Source organism: Chiloscyllium punctatum, chromosome 2 (genome assembly GCF_047496795.1).
Source record: "Chiloscyllium punctatum isolate Juve2018m chromosome 2, sChiPun1.3, whole genome shotgun sequence".
Classification (NCBI taxonomy): Eukaryota; Metazoa; Chordata; class Chondrichthyes; order Orectolobiformes; family Hemiscylliidae; genus Chiloscyllium; species Chiloscyllium punctatum.
This window is the reverse complement of record NC_092740.1, coordinates 92,039,999-92,065,763: the sequence shown is the minus strand read 5'-3', so window position 1 is coordinate 92,065,763 and position 25,765 is coordinate 92,039,999. Positions and strand designations below refer to the sequence as shown.

Sequence of the window (25,765 nt, the reverse complement as noted above, 5' to 3'; positions counted from 1 at the left end):
ACCATTACCACCCGACGCCTGGAGGAGGAACACCTCGTATTCTGCTTTTGGACCCTGCAACCACACAGGATAAATGTGGATTTCAACAGCTTCCTCATTTCCCCTTCCTCCCACATTATCCCAGTCCCAAGCCTCCAACTCAGCACTGCTCCCTGGACCCATCCATCACTCCCCCCTCTGACTTCACTCCTTCTCTCTCATCTTCATCCACCAATTGCTTCCCAGCTACCTTCCTCTGAACCCCACCCCACTCCCATTTATCTCTCAGCTCCTAAGATGCTGCCCAACCTGCTATGCTTTTCCAGCACCACATTCTCGACTCTGTGGTATATGCTGTCGAAGTCTCATCACTCCCACTTCTGGCTAAATTCTTTTTAGGTTTCCTCACGCTGCTGAATCTCTCTCTTTTCTACTAATTTCTTCTGATGTCCTCAGCAACTTACTCAGTGACTTGTGGCTAATAATGAAGCTAACAATACTATCCATCATAATATTACTTCAGTGTCGCTACTAAAAATTGTACAGCAAGTATGAAAGAAAAGATATCGTGAAAAAAGCTGAACAAGGTAAACAAGATATTAAGATGCACAAGTACATCCACAGTCTAAAAGTTTAGTGCATAACTGATCAAATATTTAATTCCAGCAAAAACCACAACATGGATGCTTCAGGGCAATGAAACATGTGATAATTAATGTGGGATTTGGTTGAAGAATAAGGAAGGTAGTCTGTTCAGGTTTCATACCACAGGAAGAGGTTCTGCTCTCTTGGCTCCACATAATAAAAATAAGTACTTTTAAAATATATATTTTGTTATAGCCCATGACTATCAATTTAAGAACTGCTGACCAAACTAGCCCTAGAATGCTAAAATCCACAGTGAGTATTTGCAGCTTACAATGGAACTAATCTTAATAATTTCATAAGTATGTTCTAAAATAAGTGCAAGAATCTTCTATGAAAATGAAACTTAAGAAAAGACCTTGATGAAGTTTTCAGCTGTGCAAATATGCAGAGGCCATCTCACACAGAGTTTATCATTGGCACAATAAAATCATGTTATTTCCAGAGTCCAAGTCCAATAGACTGATACTGCTACTTTTACAAGATTTATTGAAAAAATTGTGATGATATCATGATTTTGAGAGGTGTATTTTGTCCTATTGTTTGAAGAGAGGTTTTGAGACAGTTGGTGGGTTATCTCTTCCAAGCCAATAAAGTAAAGAGCTTGTGAGCCCCTTTTTTAAAATTAGAGCAATAGAAACAGCATGAATGGGTGGAGGCAGGCTCCCACAGAACCAGGGTTTCAACTTGGCTTTCAATTCTTGGGGTTTTGAAGTTGGTTCTGGAAGCTGCTATACATCTCTCTGCCAAAGCAAAAAGCTTGAGTTCTCTTTCTGTCTGAATGTTCTACTGGTGTTCTTTTCTCGTGGACTGGAGAAACATCACATGGACAGACAATCAATTTACTGAATTTGCCTTTGCCCAGCTTGTGTTGATGAGATGTCACTATATTGAAACAGTTACTATTTAGTGGTTAAGTGATGTATTACTCTGTTAAGTCTTCCAATAGAGTGAAAGTTATACCAATTCTTCTTTATTTTGTTTATATTTTAACTGGGTATAAGTATAAAATATGTTTTGCTTAAAGCTGAGTAGTGTAACCAATCAAATTACATTTGGATCACAGCTCCTTACGCTTTTCTTTAAATAAGATAGAAGTTAGGTTATAGGCTATCTCCTTGATATATTTGAAGGGGGTTTGGTCTGTTCCAAAACAAATTGGGGGCTCTTATCGGGATCAAAATCTCAAATTCTAGTTTGGGTAGAGGATTATTGGACTCAAAGCCAGTGAGTGGTGAATGGTGAGTACTTTTTGGGTGTTGCATTCAGTTGGTTTAAATACGGTGTGCCTTATATAAGAATGGCCACAAGTTTCCTAGGTGTTGAAGAAGTCATTTGGGGGGGTTTACAGTAAGTGAGTAAGGCAAAACTTTTTGTATTAGCAAGCAAGCTAGAGTTGGAGTTGCCCTGTGTCTGAGAGGAAAAGGGAGGTAATCGCAGCAATAGCTTAGCGTTTACAGTTGCCAGGAATGCAATCAGAATAACTGAAATTGCTAAAATTAAATTGCAAATGAAGTAGCTTGAATTAGAAGCAATGGCAAAGAAAAAAGAAAAGGAAGGAATAGCCCTGGCAGGGAAAGGAAAACAAAGAGTTTGAATTCCCATTAAAATCAGAAGAGAAAGAAACCAACAGGATGGCCCTAGCTGTATAAATGGAGAGAGAGAGAGAGAAGAGAGGGAGAAAGTGAGAGATTTTTGAACTTCAGAAGTTGGCAATGAAAGAGGAACGTCGACTTGAAATGGTAAAGGTAGAAGGTAGGAACAGTGATGAGGGCAGTGATGAAGGGCAAACCTAATCATAGCCAAAGACCTGTAGGGATCTGTTTATAAGTGTCCAAACATTACCAAATTTTGATGAGAAGGATGTAGAAATCTTTTAATTTCATTTGAAAAAGTTATCAAACAAATGAAATGGTCCATGATCATGTGGGTCTTGGTGATTCAAACAAAATTGTAGTTTGAGCTAGTGAGGCATCACTATCAGAGGAGTTATCTGGGGAATATAATGAGGTGAAAAAAAGCCATCTTGTATGCATATGAACTTGTGCCAGAAACTTACAGACACTTTAGGAAGCTGAGGGAACCTAGTCAAGTATACATTGATGACAACAACAGCAACAACAAAAACATAAATTGCTGGAAAAGCTCAGCAGGTCTGGCAGCCTCTGTGGACAAACATCAGACCCTCAGAGGAAGGGTCACTGGACCCAAAACGTTAACTCTGAATTCTCTCCACAGATGATGCCAGACCTGCTGAGCTTTTGCAGCAATTTCTGTTTTTGTTCCAGCATCCACAGTTCTTTCATTTGTTTTTATCCAAGCATTCATAGAGCTTGAAAGGATCAAACAAAGTAACTTTGATCGGTGGATAAGGGCATTGAAAATAGATCAGATTTTCAAGGTTCACTCCCCGAAGTAGTGAGAACTCCTATGGAAGAGCAGAGAGTTAAAACTGCAAGATTAGTAGTCAAAATGACAAATTGACAAATGATTGAGTTAGTTCATAAATCAGAGTTTGGCTTCTGACATCAGTTTCATTCTGTCAGGGATAGAAATTGGGGAAAGGAGAAGCCTTCAAGTCGTAAAGGAAAAGGAGATCTCATTGTATATGGGAAAGATAGTTTACCACAAGTTAAAAAATAAACCCATGAGCATGGAAGAGAAATAAAAAATTGTCAGGTGTTTTCACTATAGCAAAGTAGAACACATGAAGTCGCAGTGCTGGTGGTTTAAGAAAACCATTGGGAAGACAGATTGGTAAAACAGGATAAGCAGTGGGGTTTATTAAAGTGGTAAAGGAGATCCTGGCAGAAGCTAAAGAGCTGCAAAAAAATGTATGGCCTGGTCAAGAGTTGGTTAATAAGAAAATACCAGATGTTAGAACAGCAGATGCAGCATGAATAGGTGAAGGCTGGCTGCCACAGAACCAGGGTTTAATATAGCTTTCAATTGTTGAGGTTTTGAAGTTGGTTCTGCAAGCTGCTATACATCTCTCTGCCACAGCAGAAAAACTTGAGTTCTGTGTCTCTGCCCGCATTTTCTCTTGGTGTTCTTTTCTCCTGGACTGTAGAAACTTTGCATGTGACACACTCGATTTTACTGAATTTGCCTGTGCCAGGTGTGTGTTGATGGGATGTTACTATATTGGAACAATTCTGTTAAGTTTCCTAATAAGTTAAAGTTTTACCTTTATTATTCTTTATTTATTTTGTTTATTTTGTTTGTGTTTTAACTGGGTTTAAGAATAAAGTGTGTTTTCCTTAAAGCTGGATAGTGTGACCAATCAAATTATATTTGGAACACAACACCTTATGCTAGCCTTTAAATAAGACAAGGGTTATGGTCTAGGCTATCTCCTGATTTATTTAAAGGGGGTTCGGTCTGGTCCAAAACAAAATTCTGTTGTTTACTACTCTCAATATGTGTCCTGCTACCTCTAACAACTCAAGTTATTGTTAATTAATTGAATAAATCAGAGCTCATTATGTTGTTTGAACATTTGTGCATTTTCAAAAAAATAAATCCATTTCAGTACAGTTGTTTGTTCGTTAGCACTAATCTATGAACCAATGGTGCAATAATGACTACTCTATGTAGGTCGTGTGAGATATAACAATTGATTGTTATTACAGGCACAGGATCTGCAATAAAATGTGACGTCAATATCTGTGAACAGTTATTTACTGAAGACTTTTGTTACTGCTGGACAGGTGCACACAAGCCCCCCTTCTTATGCTCTTGATAGAGTGGTGGCAAGTTTTCGAATGCGCAGTCAGATGTTAGTTGAGCACCTTGAAGAGCATGATGAGGTTCTTCGTCATAAATTAGATGATGATAGTGATGGTGAGGAAGAAGAAAAGAAGAAAGAAAACATAAACACGCAGCCTTCAAGGTAGAAAAAATATAAATTGCTAACTTCAGGCACAGAGTCACATTTCTTTTAAATGAGTTGAGCATTTCTCATCCTCCCCTGGATGAAGTAAAGTTTTTTTCATGCCCCCTCTAATCCTTCTACCAATCATCTTTAATCTATTGCTCTTGATAATTGACTAGGACTAGGGAAAATAAGTCTTCCCCAACCTCTCTATTGAAGCACCTCATTATTTTGTGTACCTCAATTAAGTTACCCTCAAGTCGCCTCTGCAGTAAGGAAATCAATCTTAATTTATCAGATCCTTCCTCATAATCAGCAATTTTCAAGCCCTGGCAACATTACAGTAAATTTCCTCTGTACAGCAATTATGTCCTTCCTGTCATGTGGTGACCAGAACTGTCCAAATGCTTCAGCTGTGGCCGAACCAGTGTCTTGTACAGTTCTGATATTCCTTCCTCACTTTTGCATTCAATACTTCACTCAATGAAGGAAAGAATCTTATATGCCTTCTTTAACATCATATCAGCCTCTCCTGCTATGTTGAAGGACCTGTTTGCATGCAATCCAAGGTTTTTCCTATACTTCTCAATACCTTCCCATTTATTGTGTATTCTTTTGCTCTATTTACTCTAACTCACCAAATTATCTTACACTTTTCCAGATTAAATTATATTTGTCAATTTTCCACTTAGTCAACCAAACCATTGATGCCATTCTGCAATCATCAGTCATCCTCTTCACTATCAAGTACTGAGCCAATTTCTTTGTGTGTTCTGCAGGTTTCCCAATGTATCATCCATATCTAAATCTGATTCACTGATATATGCCATAAACAGCAAGCAACCCATCACTGAGCCCCGTGAAACACCACTGCGCAAAAATATTCATCGAGTCTTGTCCTTTGTTTCCTGTCAATTTTGAATCCATATCGTCACAATCTCATGCATTCCATGGACCTTAATCTTTGCTTAACAATCTTCCATGTGGAATTTTGTCAAATATCTTAATAAAATCAATCCATACAGACAACATCCGCTACACTACTTTCATCAATCCTCCTTGTATTTCCTCAAAAAATTCAATTAAATTAGTAGTATATGAGCTTCTCTGTACAAAATTATGTTGACTATCCCCACTTAATCTACTCTTTTCCACTGAACAGTTAATCCTATCTCTCGTATTCATTTTAATAGCTTCTTCTACCACCAAGGTTGGAAGGGCCAACCTATAATTACTTGGCCTGTCCCTTGCATTCTTTTTGAACAATGGTACAATGGTCACAGATCTCCAATCCTCATCTGTATCTTGTGAAGGTTGGAAAAAAATCTTCATACCTGCTATTTCCTCCCTGGCCTCTTCAAAACGTTTACAGTACATTCCATCCAGCACTAGTGTTTTATCCCCCCTTCAAAGAGGTCAGTCCTTCCAGTACTTGTCATTATGTTGACTTCATCTAATATTTCACAGTCCTCAACTTCAACTAGAATATCTGAATCATCCCTGACCTTTATGAAGACAGAGAAAATATGCTCATTTAGAACTCAGTTCATATCTTCTGCATCCACCCACAAGTTACCATGTATACCTTTGATAGGCGCAAACTTTTCTTCGGTCATCCTGTTGCTCTTAATCTACTGATAAAACACCTTTTGAATTTTCAGTAACTTTACTGACTAATGCATTTTGGTATCCTCTCTTTGTTTTCGTAATTTCCCTTTTCACATCACCCCGATACTTTCTATATTGTATTATAGAATAATTCCAGTCTGGTGCAGAACGTCTGTGATTACTTGCATGTGGTGTATTGTATCAAAATGTTCACATGATAAAATTTTGCTGATGGTAAATACAATAATTTTATTTTTAAACCAAATTATAAAGTCATTTTCTGCTATATTAGGCACCCAATAAAACATACTTGGACTCAAAAACCAACCTATGTGGTTAACAATTCAAAGTTATTCAAAAAAGGTTTCCGTATGGACAATCAAGAAAAGGGTGACAACAAAACAGAATTGGACTCAGGGAAAGGTATGTGCGTAGTTTGAGAAATTATAAACACCCTCTAATCCATTATGTAATGGTACAGTACCAGTAAATTCCAATTCACTCCACTGCAACAGTAATTTTTGTTTGTTTTCGTTATTTTGTTTATGTAGATTTTTCTTTCATTTTCTTCATTTCATACATCATTACCTGACCACATGAACAAATAAAGTAGGGATATAATGGGAATGCTTAATGGGATGTGAGAAGTTGAATTCCTCAAGGATCTCTTCAAGTTTTCTCCAATCAATTATTTCTATGAAACATTAGAAAATTGCACATTGGGGTTTGTTGTTGGCTTAAATTAGGATCCCCTGTAAGTTAGGTCAATGGGAACAGAAGTAACTGAAGTATATATACAGATTAAATGAAGGGAAAAACTGAGACAGGTCTTATAATTAGGACTAAGCCTTTGAATGAATTCAGGAAGCATTTTTACAAAAATGTGAAAATCTGGATTTCACCATATTTAGTCAATTATAAATTCAAGACTGAGATTGTCAGGTGTTTATCAAATCACAATGTAAAGGTTAGAAAGATGGACAAATCGAGTTGACATCTAGATTATTGATGATCTTATTGATTGTTGGGATAGACTCGAAAGGCTGAGTGACCTACGAATTTCTGTAGTTTGGAAGGAATATTAAAACAATAGATTGGCATAAATATGGCAATGTTATACTTCAGTTATGCACAATGAGATGTGCAAAGATAATGTATTTGGACTCTTTCTCATATTTTCTTCTGTTTGAAAAATTAACCTCCTCCATGCAGCTTAGATTAGATTACTTACAGTGTGGAAACAGGCCCTTCGGCCCAACAAGTCCACACCGACCCTCTGAAGAGCAACCTACCCAGACCCATTCCCCTACACCTAACACTACGGGCAATTTATCATGGCCAATTCACCTAACCTGCACATCTTTGGACTGTGGGAGGAAACTGGAGCACCCGGAGGAAACCCACACAGATGCTGGGAGTATGTGCAAACTCCACACAGACAGTTGCCCGAGGCGGGAATTGAACCCAGGTCTCTGGCACTGTGAGGCAGCAGTGCTAGGTTAGTTGAGATTGAAAGTTGTGGGAGCAGTCTCTACGTTGGTACATCACACCATAAATTAACTCAACTACTTGTGTATAAGTACCTGGTTTACTTTATTTTAAAAAATATTTTCTTTCTTTTTTTGAATATGTAGCTCCACAACAGAATTCTTCCTCTGAGGCTGACCGTTTGCGACAGAGCCAAGTGTTAAACATGAAGAAATTGAAGACTGCAGACAAGGATGTGGCGCATTCCAAGCAGAAAATAAGGGAACTTGCCATCAATATTCGTATGAAGGAAGAACTCATTAAAGAATTGGTTAAAACAGGTTAGAAGTGTTAAAATTTACTAAGTATAGGTTGGCAGAATACCAGCTGTTTTTTCTTACTATTGAATTTACAGGGAGTAGACAAAAGCATCTGTTAATGTTCTGCTTTTTGTTGCTTTATTTAGGACTGTAAGTTCAGAGGTTTTCTACTTTGAATGTAATTAATTGTTAATAGTGTGGGCATGTTAGTTATAAGCTGAGCCATTTTAAACTTAAAAATATTTGTATAACAGTACCTTATATTATATTAGCACCTTTAATGTAGTAAGTATCCCGCAGTGCTTTATGGTAAGATTATTAAATAAAATTTTTCAATGAGCCTAAAAAGGAGATATCAGGATAGATGACTAAAAACATGTTGAAGATGTGTGTTTTATGGAATGTCTGAATGGAGGTATCACGGCTGAGAGATTTAGGGAAGAAACTTCGGAACAGGGCCTTTGGCAGATAGAAGCCTGGCTTTGACAGCACCGTGATAAAAATTAAAAATGGTGAAAAGGCCAGATTGGAGGAGCACACATACCTGGCTGTTTGCAATTAGAGAGGCATTGCTCAAATGTAATATAAAAGAATAGGGATGTTGGTGAATAGGATTGGTCCAAATTAGGACATGAGCAGCAACGTTTTTGGCTGACCTCATTTTTATGAAGGCAGAATGTGGAAGGTGGGCCAGGTGTAGTCAAGTTGAAAGCATGGATGAGCTGGGGTGGAATAGTGTCAGCCATTGCTTCAGCGGTGAAGTAGGTAATCTTAGAACGGAGAGATATGTGGTCAGTTGCTCATCTCATAGTTGGCTATGATGTCAAGATTGCAAGTGGTTTGGTACAGCTTCAGACATTTGTTAGTATAAAGGATGGAGTCAGTGACAAGGAATGGAGTTTGTGGAGGAATCCAAGCACATGGCTTTGCTATTCCCATTATTTAGTTGGAAGAACTTTCTTGTCCAGTGAATGTTGGGCCAGTAATGGTAGAGGTGTTGTGAGCTGACATGCAGAAACTGATGCCGTGTTTTCGTACAATATTACCAAGAGATAGCATACAAATATAAAATGGGTGAAAGCAAGGATGCACGAGCGTTACACCAGAGTTCTTGGTAAATGAGTGAGAAGAGAAGCTATTAAAGATGTTTCTCCAGCTATAAATGATTAGGAAATTAATGAGAGCAGGTGAGTGTTAAGCTGAGCTAAGTTAAAGGAAGCCATTTAAAGCTGTTAACTTGCCATTGATTTATGAAGTTGGTCGTAAACTGATGTCACTATTATGTCAATCCCAGGTGCACAGCTTAACAGCATAGAGTCATAGAGATGTACAGTACGGAAACAGACCCTTCTGTCCAACTCATCCATACTGACCAAATATCCCAACCCAATCTATTCCTACCTGTCAGCACCTGGCCTATATCCCTCCAACCCTTCCTATTCATATACCCTTCCAGATGCTTTTTAAATGTTGCAGTCATACTCGCCTCCACCACTTCCTCTGGCAGCTCATTCCAGACATGTATCAACCACTGCGTGAAAAAGTTGCCCCTTAGGTCTCTCTTATATCATTCCCCTCTCACTCTAAACCTATTCCCTCTAGTTCTGGACTCCCCACCGCAGGGAAGAAACTTTGTCTATTTATCCTATCCATGCCCATCATGAATTTGTAAACCTTTATAAGGTCACCCCTCAGCCTCCAATGCTCCAGGGAAAACAGCCCCAGCATATTTGACCTCTCCCTATAGCTCAAATCCTCCAACCCTGGCAACATCCTTGTAAATATTTTCTGAATCCTTTCAAGTTTCACAATTTCCGTCCGATAGGAAGGAGACCAGAATTACATGCAATATTCCAAAAGTGGCCTAACCAATGTCTTGTACAACCACAACATGACCTCCCGACCCCTGTACTCAATACTCTGACCAATAAAGGAAGGCATACCAAATGCCTTCTTCACTATCCTATCTACCTGCGACTCCACTTTCAAGGAGCTGTGAATCTGTACTCCAAGGTCTCTTTGTTCATCAATACTCCCCCGCACCTTACCATTAAGTGTATAAGTCCTGCTAAGATTTGTTTTCCCAAACACAGCACCTCACATTTATTGAAATTAAACTCCATTTGCCACTTCTCAGCCCATTGGCCTATCTGATGAAGATCCCGTTGTAATCTGAGGTAACCTTCATTTGCTGTCCACTACACCTCCAATTTTATATAAATAATGTAAAGTAGTGGATCCAGCACTGATCCTGTGGCACTCCACTGGTCATAGGCCTCCAGTCTGAAAAACAACCCTCCACCACCTTTGAGCCAGTTCTGTATCCAAATGGCTGGTCCTCTCCCTGTATTCCATGAGATCTAACCTTGCTAACCAGTGTCCCATGGGGAGCCTTGTCAAATGCCTTACTGAAGTCCATATAGATCACATCCATCGCTCTGCACTCATCAATCCTCTTTGTTACTACTTCCAAAAACTCAATCAAGTTTGTGAGACATGATTTCCCACGCACAAAGCAATGTTGACTATCCGTAATCAGTCCTTGCCTTTCCAAATACATGTACATTCTGTCCCTCAGGATTCCCTCCAACAACTTGCCCGCCAATGATGTCAGGCTCACTGGTCTATAGATCCCTGGCTTGTCCTTATCATCCTTCTTACACAGTGTCACCATGTTAGCCAACTCCAGTCTTTCGGCACCTCACCTGTGACTATCGATGATACAAATATCTCAGCAAGGGGCCCAGCAATCACTTCCCTAGCTTCCCACAGGGGTCTAGGGTATACCTGATCAGGTCCTGAGGACTTATCCACTTTTATATGTTTCAATACATCACATTAAATACTGATTCAAGATACTCATTTATTACTTCCCCCATCTCTTGTGATTCCAATTTATAATTAGCAAGTTAGTGCCAATATACTGTACATAGCTATGCCAGGCTCATTACTTAATGTCAGCTATTCATACCTATTATAGAGTCATAAAGATGTACAGCACAGAAACAGACCCTTCGGTCCAACCCGTCCATGCCGACAAGATATCCTAAACCCAATCTAGTCCCACCTGCCAGCACCTGGCCCATATCCCTTCAAACCTTTTCTATTCATATACCCTTCCAAATGCTGCTTAAATGTTCCAATTGTACCAGCCTCCACCACATCCTCTGGCAGCTCATTCCATACACGTACCACCCTCTGCGTTGTTAACAATTAAATCTTAAATACTGATAATTATGATTGAAGGTGTTAATGAATAGAAATTAATTATGTAACTATTTCTTTGATGATGTACTAACATAGATTTAGTTACAACAATGATTTATGCATTTCCTGATACAGGTCCTTCTGCTATAATGTGCATTTTGTTAATGCAAATTCACTATTATGTGATTTACAAATTGGGGACACAGTTTCTAAAGCATGCACTTTTAAAACGTGTGTTGGCTGTAACATGATTACATCACCAGCTCTTTAAGCACTGTTTCTACAGCATGATTTTTCTGCAGTGCGGTGTTGTGCCAGAATGCCATTGTGGTTATAGGAGAATTACCTGTATGGATATAATATTGTAAATATTAAAACATTCTAAATGACCTGATGCTGTTGAGGCTGTTTGATGAGCCCAAGTTGGGCATTATTTCTTCTCTGGACTTAGATTAGATGGTAGTCCTTGACAGTTCTTGACTAATAATTAAAGTGATGCAGTCATGGATCTGGGGTCAGGAGTGTTTATTACATTGTTTCTGCAAATAGGTGAGGTTTAATGTTGTCATTGTCAGCAGCATCCATCCATGTAGGTATGATGATTTACAAGCAGCGACTCAAATCCATTGGGTTTGGGGTAGCTTCCAATGGTGCACTTTTGCTGATAACTGAAAAAATAAATCTGAGACAACAGGTTCTGTCCCAAGTGCTGCTTAAGAAGCAGTTATTAGATGTGACATTGAGATGTTGTTTACACAGTGTCTCACAAGTATGAAAATCAATATTTTGGGGCATTCTTTGCACCCTTGCAAGTATCCTTGATGCAGAAATTTGTCTGTCCTACTTGCCTTATGGCTAAGGTACACAGAAAGTCCTTGGATAGATATCCATTTTTTATCCTTTGAATGTGCCTGAGTTAGAGATGTCACCTCTGCTTAATGAGAGCCAACTTACTTGGAACCCTTGGCTTTCAGTGCACTGCTCCATTCACAATTTATCCTCCACAAAATGTTAAGAACAAAGGGCTCATGAATTAGCATCATGGTTTGAAAATTCAGCTTCAATTTATTCTATATGTATTTCATAACTTTCTCAAAGGTAGGGTTAGACGCAAGGCATGGCATTGAAGCAAGGCCTGAGGAACATGACCTGAGAGCAGAGGTAAAACCCAAGACGCAGTGCCTGGAAAGAGGCAAGGTCCGAGGAGAGACAAGGCTGGGGTCTAGGGGCAATAGGCAAGGCCAGAAGGCAGGTCAGGAGACAGGATTGAGAGCTACAGTTGAAGAGGGAGAAGAGTTGGGGCAAGACTGCCTGGGGTTGAGAACAGAAGTGCTGAGGGAAAGGTCAGATGACCATACAGGATTCAGAACAGGAAATCTTGCAGATGACTTTCAAGTAAAACTGGCAACATTAAGCAGTTATTCTTACAGTCAAGAGAAATTTTTTTGCCAGCACATAACCAACCCAGCAAGAGTCAGTCTAATTCTAGATTTAGTCTTATGCAAAAAAAGTTGAGCAGATGGATGCAGTTAGTTGGATATCCAGGCAACTGGATGGATTTGGGAAATAATGATCGTAATACAATTAGATTTAGCATCATTGCAGAAATGGACAAAGATGGAACAGGAATAAAAATTCTAAATTGGGAGAAGACAAATTGTATGAAGCTGAGATGTGATCTGGCAGAAGTGGACTGGTTACAGCCTCTTGAAGGAAAAAATCAATACAAATCAGTAGGAGGTATTCAAAAGCAAGATTATGCAGTCAGAGTGTAGACATGTCCCTACAAAGGGAAAGGGTGGTACTGCCATATCTTGAGCCTCCTGTTTATCCAGAAGCATGGAGGACAAGATAAAGTAGAAAAATAGACCCTAAGAAAATCTCAAAAATAGTAATTCTTTCAGAAACTTAGGGAAGTATAGAAAGTGTGTGAAAAAGGAAATTAGGAAGGCATAGATAATATACAAAAACAATGCCTGGCCAAATTAGGGGAAAATCCAATGGTGTTTTATCATTTCACTATCAGCAAGAGGATAAATAAGGAAAGAGATTTGTTTATATTTGAATGAAGAAGATGTGTCTTCTAAATTAGTATTTTGTCTCTGTTTTTAACAACGAGGAGTGATGCAAACATTTTTGTTAATGACAAGGAGTGTGAAATATTCAATGAAAAGAGAAGTAATGGAAGGACATAACTCTTTAAGAGCATAAATCATTAGAGCTATATGAATTACATTATAAGCTATTAAAAGAAGCCAGTGAGGAAATAGCAGATACAATGAGGATTATTTTCCAATCCCACTAGATGCAAGTGGGGTAACAGAGGATTGGAGATTTATGAATGTTATATCAGTATTTATAAAGTGTGTGAGAGAAAGGTCAAATAATTATAGAATGTTCAGTCCAACCTTGATAATAGGAAAATGTGTAATGTTGTTTCAAAAGGCATTGATTAATCAGGTAAATAAGCATGGTTTTGTTAAGGGAAAGTTTTGTCTTACTAACCTGTTGAATTTTTTGAGGAAGTAACAAGGAGAATTGATGAAAGTGATGCAGTAGATGTTGTCTATATGGATTTTAGTAATTGCAATTTCATTGCAGGAGACAGCTGAATATTGGATGACGTAATGAAAGTAAAAGCATTGTAATGCTGGAACTTTATAAGACCTTGGTTAGTCTGTGGGTGAAATTGTGTATACAGTTCTCGTTACAACATTACAGCAAGGACATATTTGGTGTATAGAGTCTGCAGAGAAAACTTTAAAAAATGTTGTCAGGACTTGGCAATTATAGGTATGCTAGATACCTAGATAAGCTAGGGTTATTTTCCTTAGAACATAGGAGGCTACGGAATAAGTTAATTGAAGTGTACAGAATAAGAAGAGGCTTGGATAAAGAAGACCTGTTTCCCCTAGCGAAATTACCAGGGGTGACAGATTTAAGGTAATTGGTAGAAGGATCCCAGGAGACAGAGTGGTAAGTTTCTGGAATTCTCTGCCAGTTGGTGTTTGCAGACAAAAAAAAACTGCAGATGCTGGAATCCAAAGTACCTAGGCAAGAGGCTGGAAGAACACAGCAAGCCAGGCAGCATCCGGGGAAGAAGAGATACATCCGAAACGTCAACTTAGAGTCATAGAGATATACAGCACGGAAACAGACTCTTTGGTCCTACTCATTCATGCCGACCAGATATCCTAAATTAATCTAGTCCCATTTGCCAGTTTTTGGCCCATATCCCTCTAAACCCTTCCTATTCATATACCCAACCAAGCACCTTTTAAATGTTGTAACTGTACCAGCATCCACCACTTCCTCTGACAGCTCATTCCACACAGGTGTCACCTTCTGCGTGAAAAAGTTGCCCCATAGGTCCCTTTTAAATCCTTCACTTTAAACCTATGCCCTCTAATTTTGGAATTGCCACAATTCGGGTTAAAGACCTTTATTTACCCTATCCATGCCTCTCATGATTTTATAAAGCTCTATAAGATCACTCCTCAGCCTTCAACGCTCCAGGGAAAATACCTCAAAGCCTCCAACCCTGGCAACAACCATGTACTGAACCTTTTCAAGTTTCACAATATCCTTCCAAAAGCAGGAAAACCAGAATTGCACACAGTATTTCGATTGAGGCCCGATCAATGCCCTGTACAGCTGCAACATGATCTCCCAAATCCTATTCTCAATGAACTGACAAATAAAGGCAAGCAAACCAAACATAACACGAACATTAGTTGGCTGGAAAAAGGATTCCCACTCCTTATTCACAGGAAGATCTTATTGGTTTGCAGCTCTGTAGTCTCAGCAGTACCACATTGGAACAGTATCCACTGCTAGGATTGTAAATAATCCTAATAGCAAGAGTTGGATATCCAGGCAACTAGACAGTTGAGGGAGCAGAAGGGAGGGCTGTGAATAGTGGGGGAGACACACCAGCATTATAACGACTACCAGGCAGGGAAGGAGCATCTAAGGGATGGGAAAACCTTTTGTTTGGAGGAAGGGGGTGACTGATCTGAAAAGGGGAACTAGTTATTGAGGCAAACTCTCTCCCACCACTTTCCCACCTGAGATTTGAGAAAGGTGAGCTGAGAGGTTCCTCTGTCCCTGAAATCCTCTAGCTTGCCAAAGATATGCAATTTGGCAAATCTTGAATGTAATTGGTTCTCAAGGTCCTCAATTGTGAACAGTGTGGGTAGTAGGGCTACTCTAGGTCTCTTCCATCCTCAGTAAATATACTGACAATTTGTAGATAGGATGGCTACCAGAGAAATGTTATGCCTATTAAGGCTTCAGAGCTGGAACCTTCACATTCTGCCAATTGAATATATTCAGGGCGAATATAAATTGGTGTAGGAGACAGTGAACAGGGTTACCTCAGATTGATCGGATGGGCCAATGGCAGATGGAGTTTTATTCAGATGAATACTAGGTGCTGTATTTTCAGAAAGCAAATTTTAGCAGGACTTATAAACTCAATGGTAAGGTCCAAGGGAGTGTTGCTGAACAAAGAGACCTTGGAGTGCAGGTTCATAGCTCCTTGGAAGTGGAGTCGCAGGTAGTTAGGATAGTGAAGACGGCATTTGGTATGCTTTCCTATATTGGTCAGAGTATTGAGTACAGAAGTTGGGAGGTCATGTTGCAGCTGTACAGGACATTGGTTAGGCCACTTTTGGAATATTGTGTGCCATTCTGGTCTCCTTCCTATTAGAAAGATGTTGTGAAACTTGAAAGGGTTCAGAAAAGATTTACAAGGATGTTGTCAAGGTTGGAGGATTTGAGCTATAGGGAGAGGTTGAATAGGCTAAGACTGTTTTCCCTGGAGCATCAGAGGCTGAGGGGTGACCATATAGAGGTTTATAAAATCATGAGGGGCATGGATAGGTCAAATAGAGAAAGTATTTTCCCTGAGGTGGGGTGTCCAGAACTAGAGGGCATAGGTTTAGGGTGAGAGGAGAAAGATATAAAAGAGACCTCAGGGGCAATGTTTTCACTCAGAGGGTGGAACGTGTATGGAATGAGCTGCCAGAGGAAATGATGGAGTCTAGTACAATTGTCAACATTTAAAAGATATCTGGATGGGTATATGAATAGGAAGAGTTTGGAGGGATATGAGCTGGGTGCTGGCAGGTGGGACTAGATTGGGTTGGCTGATGGAATTTAACGTGAGCAAGTGCGAGGTCTTGCACTTTGGCAAAAAGAATATAGGAATGGACTACTTTCTAAATGGTGAGAAACTTAATAAAGCCAAAGCACAAAGGGATCTGGGAGTGCTAGTCGAGGATTCTCTAAAGGTAAACATGCAGGTTGAGTCTGTGATTAAGAAAGCGAATGCAATGTTGTCTCTTATCTCAAGAGGGTTGGAATATAAAAGCAGAGATGTACTACTAAGACTTTATAAAGCTCTGGTTAGGCCCCATTTGGAGTACTGTGTCCAGTTTTGGTCCCCACACCTCAGGAAGGACATACTGGCACTGGAACGTGTCCAGCGGAGATTCACACGGATGATCCCTGGAATGACAGGTCTAGCATATGAGGAACGGCTGAGGATACTGGGGTTGTATTCGTTGGAGTTTAGAAGATTAAGGGGAGATCTAATAGAGACGTACAAAATAATACATGGCTTTGAAAAGGTGGATGCTAGAAAATTGTTTCTGTTAGGCGAGGAGACTAGGACCCGTGGACACAGCCTTAGAATTAGAGGGGGTCATTTCAGAACGGAAATGCGGAGACATTTCTTCAGCCAGAGAGTGGTGGGCCTGTGGAATTCATTGCCACGGAGTGCAGTGGAAGCCGGGACGCTAAATGTCTTCAAGGCCGAGATTGATAGGTTCTTGTTGTCTAGAGGAATTAAGGGCTACGGGGAGAACGCTGGCAAGTGGAGCTGAAATGCGCATCAGCCATGATTGAATGGCGGAGTGGACTCGATGGGCCGAATGGCCTTACTTCCACTCCTATGTCTTATGGTCTTATGGTCTTATGGTCTTATGGATATCTGGTTGGCTTGGACTGGTTGGACCGAAGGGTCTGTTTCCATGCTGTACATCTCTATGACTCGAATTAAAAACCGGCACCTCACCTGTGACTATCAGTGATCTAAGTATCTCAGCAAAGGGCCCAGCAATCAGTTCCCAAGCTTCCCACAGGGTTCGAGGCTACACCAATCATATCCTGGAGATTTATGCATGTTAAGACATCTAGCACCTCATCCTGTGTACTATGGACATTTTTCAAGATGTCACCATCTATTTCTCCACATTCTGTGTCTTCTATGTCGTTCTCCACAGTAAACACAGTAAGTACAAAATACTCATTTAGTATCTCCCCCATCTCCTGAGATTCCACATGTAGGCTGCCTTGCTGATCTTTGAGGGGTCCTATTCTCTCTCTAGTTACCCTTTTATCCTTAATGTGTTTATAAAATCCCTTTGGATTCTCTTTAACCCTATTTTCCAAAGTATTCTGAGATGATTGAAGAGAATGTTCTTTTTTGAAGAATTGCTCATCCTTGTCTTTACTATTATTCTGTCATATTTTATTTTTGAAGAATTTATTTTAATCTATTTATTTGTAAATTTATTCATTCAGGTCAAGATGCTCAAGCTGTAAACCGGCAGTATTACCAAAAGATTACTCAATTAGAACAAGAAGCTGAGCAGGCCAAGACTGAGCTGTCAGAAGCTCAGAAACAATTACAGGAACTGGAGAACAAGGAACTTCGGGATGCTGCAGAGAAAACAAAGTTACAAAAAGAATTCCGCAAGAAAATGGAAACCGCCAAAGTTAAAATGCAGGTTAGCCACTATACAGTAGCCAACTTCTGTGGTTTGATTTGCCCTTTGGTTTGATTTATTTAAATTATTATATGTGGATCTCACAAGCAAGACCAACATTTGTTGCCTATTCTTAATTGTCCTTAGAAAGTGGTGAGCCACCTTGAGCTGCTGCTCTGTAGTGAGTAGGTGGAACCATATTGCAGTTTTTTTAGGAAGATCCAGAGTTTTGTTTCAGCAATGGTGTACAAATAGTAATGTAAATTCAAGTCAGGATGATCCATTACTTGGAAAGCAACTTGCAGGTGGTGCTGTTCTCATGCATTTCTTGTCCTTATTCTTTTAAGAGATAGAGATTGCAGTTTTAGAAAGTGCTGTCACTGAAGCCTCTGCAACTTCCAGTAGTGCAGTTTGTAGATACTATCCAATGCAGCTACTGTGCACTACTGGTTAAGGCAGCAAGTGTTAAAGTGGGAGGTTGAATTGTTGATGAAGCAACATACTGTAGTTTTGATTGTGTCAATAGTTTTGAGAGTTGTTGGAGTTATATTCAGGCAAGTGAAAAGTATACAAACTCCTGATTTGTATTTTCTACATCAGCTGGTTGATGTTCATATTGTAATTCTATTGGAAGAGTTTGACTTGTATAAGACTAGTTTTGGAGCATGTGTTCAGACTATGTCTTGGATGTTGTGGGAGCCCAAGGTTTTATCCAGTGAATTTGACTGTTTCTTGAGATCCTGTGAAGTGAGGGTCTCTTCTGACATGTATGAATCTCTGATTCTGACCATAATTGGCTAAAGACTGGTATTTGCAATTCTGGGGATTTTGGAAGGAGACCAAGATGAATCAAGCATTTGGTAATTTTAACTAATAATAATTGCAATGCTTCAGCTTTGTCTTTTGCTCTGATATGCTGGACTTCCCATCATCCCATCAAGATGTACTTCAAGCTCCTTCTTTCAATTAGTTATTTACTCGATCATCACCTTCAGTGAGACTTTACAGCTGTATAATCTGTCGGTTGTGGAATGGCTAACTTCTGTCTATAACATGCTGCATCTGCTGCTTAGTATGCATGCTGTAGTTTCTCTGGCTTGGCACTTCATTTTTGCTTTTGTCTGGTGCTACACTTGGCTTGTTCTCCTATTTTTTTCATCAAACCAGGTTGGTTCCTTGGTTTGATTGCAAGAGTAGAATGAGGAATACTTGAGCTATGTGATTACAGATTGTGTTCAAATACAATTCTGTTGATCTGCAGTACCTCACAAATGATGAACAGAATGAACAACTGCATCTATTTTGAATCTATTTCATTTAACATTTTGATATTGCTATACAACACAGTGGAAGATGTTTTTTGTTTGAAGATGGGAATGTCTCTCTGAAAGAAACGTACCATGCCTCTTCTAAAATACTACCATTGGAGGATGAATCTACAACAAGTTGATTGATAAGATCATGGTTAGGTTATTTCACCACCTGCAATAGACCCAACCTTGTTGACATGTACTTCAAGACTCTGCCAAGTAAACTGGTTGCGGTGCTACTCAGGCACTTTGGTGACAGACTTTGAAGTCTCCTACCCAAAGAACTTCTGTGTTCTTAATGTCCTCAGAGTGCCTTAAACATAGATAAGTGCCTTAATATGGTAGGGGGAGGGATTGGACATTGGCTATTAGATTTCTTTGCCCATGTCAGAACTGGTGCCAAATGCAGTTGACATTCCTACATGATGAAGACATTATGACTGCTGATAGGATATCACACCTTCAAGATTCACATGCGCACCAACATTGTGTCAAGGGTGTGGAATCCCGTTTGGTACTGATTTAGGACTAGGTGAGTCTGTGACCCTGGAAGCAAGGCTTCCAAGCTAGTGGGTGAGATGTGACCCTGGGAGGTTGCAAGACAAGTGAGACTGAAAAGAAGAGATATGAGTTTCAAAGTGGAGAGAAGAGCCTCAAAGGGGAAGATTGGCTGTAAAGGAAAGCAAGCATTTTTTTTTTTTTGCTAGGCCCTAGTTGCCATTGAGAAGGCCGTGGTAAGCTACCTCCTTGAACCATTGCAGTCTATGTGCTATAGGTTGACCCAAAATGTCCTTTGGAAAGCAATTCCAGGATTTTGACCCAGTGGCAGTGAAGGCACAGAAATATATTTCCAAGTCAGGATGGTGAGTGGCTTGTAGGGAAACTTGCAGGTGATAGTGTTCCCATATTTCTGCTGCACTTGACCTTCTAGATGGAAGTGGTCATGGGTTTGAATGGAATGGTCCGAGGATCTTGGGCAAATTCCTACATATAATCCTGTAGATAGTAAACACTTCTGCTTCTGAGTTTTGGTGGTTGAGGGATTGGATGCTTGTAGATGTGGTGCTAGTCAAGTGGGCTGCTTCTTGAGTATTGTGGAGCTGCACACATCCAGGCACTTGGGGAACATTCCATCACATCCTGAATTGTGCCTTAGAGATGGTGAACAGACTTTGGGGAGTCAGGAGGTGGGTTACTCACTACAGTATTCCTAGCCTCTGTCCTGCACTTGTAGCCGCTATATTTATATGGTGAGTTCAGTTGTCAATGATAACCATAGAATGTTGATCATGGGGGATTCAGTGAATTGCCATCGAATGTTAAGGCACAGTTGTTAGTAGGTTGTACATGATATACCTGGGCAATTTTCTATACTGTTTGGTAGATGCCAGTGTTGTAGATGTACTGGAACAGCTTGGCTTAGGGTGAGGCAAGTTCTGGAGCACAAGTCTTCAGTAACAGGGCCCATTGCCTCTGCAGTATCCAGTCCCTCCGACCATTTCTTGATATTGTGTAGAATGAATTAATTTGGCTGAAGACTGGCATGAAGACATCTGTGATGTTGGGGACCACTGCAGAAGACCGAGATGAAATGATCCGATTGGCACTTCTGGCTGAAGATTTGTGCAAATATTTCAGCCTTATCTCTTGTACTGATGTGTTGTGCATTTCCACCATTTAAGAATGGGAATATTTGCGTAGCCTCTTCCTGTCGGTTGGTTGTCCATTTATGACTGAGTGTGGCAGGACTGCAGAGCTTAGATCTGATTCACTGGTCATAGGATCGCTTAACTATCACTCGCTACTCATGCTGTTTGGCACACAAAGTCCTGTTTAATAGCTTCACCTCATTGATACCTCATTGTAAGTGTGCTGGATGCTGGTCCTGGCTTGCCCTGCACTCTCTATTGAACTAGGGTTGATGGTAATGTTCAAGTGTGGATGTGCCAGGCCATGAGGTTTCAGACTCTGTTGGAGTACAATACTGTGTCTGTTGATGGTTCACATTACCTCATGGATGCCCAGTTTTGAAGTGCAGATCTGTTCAATGATGCACAACATAATAGAGGCCATTCTCAATGTGAGTACTTTGTCTCCACAAGGACTGAACAGTGGTCACTTATACTGATTTATGACATTGGGAGATGCATCTGCAGCAGATGGATTGGCGAGTATGTTTTTCCCTCTGGTTCCTTCAACTGCTGCCACAGATCCAATCCAGTAGTTATGGCCTTTCGGACCCAATCAGTGCAAAGAGCAGTGCTGTTACTGAGTCATTCATTGCTTCTTCAAGTATTGTTCAAAATGGAGGAGTACTGATTCATCAGCAGAGGGAAGATGGTATGTAATAATCACTGGCAAGTTAACCCTGATGCCATGTGATTTCTTGAAGTCTGGAATCAATGATGAGGGCTCCCAAGGCAACTTCCTCCTGATGATATACCACAGTAAGGTCAAGGTCTGACCTGGCAATGGGATAGGATATATCCAAGGATGGTGATGTTAGTGTCTGGTACATGGTCATACTCACAGAAACATATCTTACAGACAAGGGGCTGTTGCTTGACTAAGCTGAGACAGCTCTCCCAATTTTGGAACTAGCCCCCAGATGTTTGTATCAAAGACTTTGCAGGGTTGACAGGGCTGTTTTTACCATTATCTTTTCTAGTGCCAGGGTCAATGCCAGCTGGTCCATTTAGTAGCTATTTATACAAGTAAGTGGCTTGCTAGGCCATTTCAGAGGGCATTTGGGTGTCAACCAAATTGCTGTGGTTTTGGAGCCAGACAAGGTGAGGATGGTAATTTCCTACCCTGAAAGACATTAGTGAACCACATGGGATTTTCTGACGTTGGTCAATGGGTTCATGGTCATCAGTAGGTTTTTAATTCCAGGTTTTTTCATGCACATCTGCCATAACAGGACACAAAACCAGTACCCAAAACACAAACTCCACTTTTAAATTTTAATTCTTTCAACAAAAGAATAGTGATGCTATTGCAACGAACACTGTGTCATTTGGATAATTTAATACTGAACAATTTTATTTAATAAATATTTGCATTTAAGTCATACTATCTCAGAGTGTCTCTCTCACACACCATTTCTTAAAATGCAGTTACTATGTTAAAGACAAATATGCAACCATTTAGCTGTGATCTCACCAGCCAATGGAAAGCATGTTAATGCTCATGGATCTTTGTGTTTAGAAGTGTGTATATGTTATTTTTAAACAAGAAAATTTGTACTGCTCTCTTACGCTTATTGTTTTGTGTTAAATTAAATACTATGGTATCCAGGAACTTAATGCTTCCTTAGTGTATTGTTGGTTTATGGTTAATGGAGCATCGGTGATTATTGAAGATATTGATGAAATCTTATAATTCTGCTTCTTTATGTGTCCAAATGCCCCATATGTCAACACAAGTGCAGAAGATCTGATTGGGTGTACCCTCGAACTCTGTAAGAAGCTAGGGAAGTGATTGCTGGGCCTCTTACTGTATCATCAATAGTCACAGATGAGGTGCCGGAAGATTGGAAATTGGTAACATGATGCCACTGTTTAAGAAAGATAGTAAGGACAAGCCAGGGAACTATAGACCAGTGAACCTGACATCGGTGGTGGGCAAGGGAATCCTGAGGGACAGAATGTACATGTATTTGGAAAGGCAAAGCCTGATTAGGGATAGTCAACATGATTTTGTGCATGGGAAATCATGTATCATAAACTTGATTGAGCTTTTGGAAGAAATAACAAAGAGGATTGATGAGGGCAAGTGGTAGATGTGATCTATATGGACTTCAGTAAGACGTTTGACAAGGTTCCCCATGGGACACTGGTTAGCAAGGTTAGATCTCATGGAATACAGGGAGAGAACTAGCCATTTGGCTACAGAACTGGCTCAAAGGCAGAAGACAGAGGGTGGTGGTGGTGGGTTGTTTTTCAGACTGGAGGCCTGTGACCAGTGGAGTGCCACAAGGATCAGTGCTGGGTCCATTACTTTTTGTCATTTACATAAATGATTTGGCTGTAAGCATAAGAAGTATAGTTAGCAAGTTTGCAGATGACGCCAAAATTGGAGGTGTAGTGGATAGCGAAGAAGGTTACCTCAGATTACAACAGGATCTTGATTAGATGAGCCAATTAGCTGAGAAGTGGCCGATGGAGTTTAGTTTAGATAAATGTGAGGTGCTGCATTTTGGGAAAGCAAATCTTAGCAGGACTTATACACTTAATGGTAAGGTCCTAGGGAGTATTGCTGAACAAAGAGACCTTGGAGTGCAGGTTCATAGCTCCTTGAAAGTGGAATCGCAGGTAGGTAGGATATCCTTTATTGGTCAGAGTATTGAGTACATGAATTGGGAGGTCATGTTGCGGCTGTACAAGACATTGGTTAGGCCACTGATAGAATATTGCATTCAATTCTGGTCTCCTTCCTATTGGAAAGATGTTGTGAAACTTGAAAGGGTCAAAAAAGATTTACAAGGATGTTGCCAGGGTTGGAGGATTTGAGCTATAGGGAGCAGTTGAACAGGCTGGGGCTGTTTTCCCTGAAGCGTCGGAGGGTGAGGGGTGACCTTCTCGAGGTTTATAAAATCATGAGGAGCATGGATGGGATAAATAGGCAAAGTCTTTTCCCTGTGATTGGGGAGTCCAGAACTAGATGGCATAGCTCCCATTCCTGAAACTATTCCAATAAATTAATCTGTATCCTCACTGATGCCTTTATGTCTTGTGAAATTGTGCTGCCTGAAACTGGACACAATACTCCAACTGAGGCCAAACTAGTACAGGTTTTATAACATCTTTGCTTTTGTACTCTATGCCTTTTATAACTGTTTCCTGCATCTCCCTGCCACCTTTAAAGACTTATAAACATAAAATCTATTATCCCCAACCCCGCTCCGACACCCTTATTGCAATTCTTATAGAAAGATTATGACTTTAGTTTACTGGAAATAAGGTTAAATGTTGATTTCATTGTAGGGTTGAAAGCAATTGAGAAGTAATTAGCTGTTGTTGGAGGTTCGTTTGGTTTGCATAGTTTTGCTATTTGAAACTGATGTCCAGCTGTAACAAGTATACTGCAACCTATGGTGTACGAAATAACTATCATAAAAATAACAAACGATAAAGATCTGATCCTGTTCCTTTTAGAGCCTGCAGAGGAAACAACAGGAAACAAAGAAGTTGTTTTCTTTATCGGCGCAGAGTGAGAAGCATTTGATCCAGTTGAGTCAGAATGTGGAAAATATGAAACAACAGCAACAGCTGCTTCAGAAGAAACTGCATGAAGAAAGCGAGAAAAAACGAAAACTGGAAAATGAGATTGAAAGAGATCAGCAACTAATTAAAGTAAGAACATTTCACAGTCAAATTAGCAATTACAAAGAAATAAATTATACTTATCAGTTGTATAGATGTTTTTGTATGAGAAACTTACTGTATAGTAACATATCTTTCCTTAAATTTGCCATTTAATTTGTCCCTAATTGTACATTACCTTTTTTAAAATCCCCACTAATATGGAAGAATTTTACTGAAAAGGTGGACATGTTTTGGTAGGGGCGGCAGATTAAAACTGCTGAAATTGGGAGGTAGTGTAATAATGGTCAAGTCAGTGGACTAATAATCCAGGGCGAAAGTGAGTACTGCAGGTGATGGAGATTAGAGTCAAGAGTGTGGTGCTGGAAAAGCACAGCAGGTCAGGCAGCATCTGAGGAGCAGGAAAATTGACGTTTTGGGCAAAAGCCCTTCATCATAATCCAGGACCTCAGGCTAATATTCTATTGACATAGGTTTGAATTCCACCATGGCTGGTGGTTAAATTTGAATTCAATACCTAAATGTAGTCTAACAATGATCATGTAATCATTGTTGATTGTTATAAGAAACATCTTATTCACTAGTGTCCCGAAGGGAAGAAAATCTGCTTTCTTCCCTGATTTGGCCTATGTGTGCTTCCAGGCCCACACCGATGCAGTTGACACTAAACTACCCTCTGAAAAAGCCTAACAACCTACTAAGTCATATCAAGATACTACCAAGTCTAAACAAGTCTAGACAGACCACCCGGCATTGACTTAGAGGAAACAACAATTGCCCTATTGATTCTGCAGATTATTCCTTTATAACAACTGGAAGTTTGTTCAAAATTGGGCAAGCTGTACCAAAGACTAGTCAAGCAACAGTCTGGACATAGTTATATTCAAATAATCATTTCTTACAGCCCTACATACCTTGTGATTCCCTGATTATGTTCTGAGAAACTCGGAGAAAGTGAGGACTGCAGATGCTGGAGAGTCAGAGTGAGAAAGTGTGGTGCTGGAAAAGCACAGCAGGTTAGGCAGTCTTGTGGCCAACCACTTCAACTCCCCAAGGACATACAAATTCTGGGTCATCTCCACTGCCAAATCAAGGGCACCAGTCAACTGGAGGAAGAATGCCTCATCCTCCACCTTGGGACCTTACAACGTTACGGCATCCACAATAACTTCACCTGTTTTCAAATCTCCCGCCCTCTCTCTCCCACCGCCCTCCCCCCCCCCGCAAACCTACATTTCATCCTAATCAACAGCCGGGA

The 25,765-nt window shown here is 40.1% G+C and overlaps 1 protein-coding gene across 8 annotated transcripts in view; it reads left to right on the top strand.

Annotated features, from left to right (window-relative positions):
* The window catches only part of LOC140486439 (kinesin-like protein KIF27), a 141,969-nt gene that overhangs the window by 48,268 nt on the left and 67,936 nt on the right, over nt 1–25,765 (top strand). For all 8 annotated transcript variants that reach the window (XM_072585619.1, XM_072585585.1, XM_072585591.1 and 5 more), the window contains 5 exons: nt 4,335–4,516; nt 6,399–6,529; nt 7,741–7,914; nt 17,689–17,894; nt 24,340–24,537. In XM_072585619.1, coding sequence (XP_072441720.1) covers nt 4,335–4,516; nt 6,399–6,529; nt 7,741–7,914; nt 17,689–17,894; nt 24,340–24,537 — 891 coding nt within the window. The remainder of the gene's footprint in view (nt 1–4,334; nt 4,517–6,398; nt 6,530–7,740; nt 7,915–17,688; nt 17,895–24,339; nt 24,538–25,765) is intronic.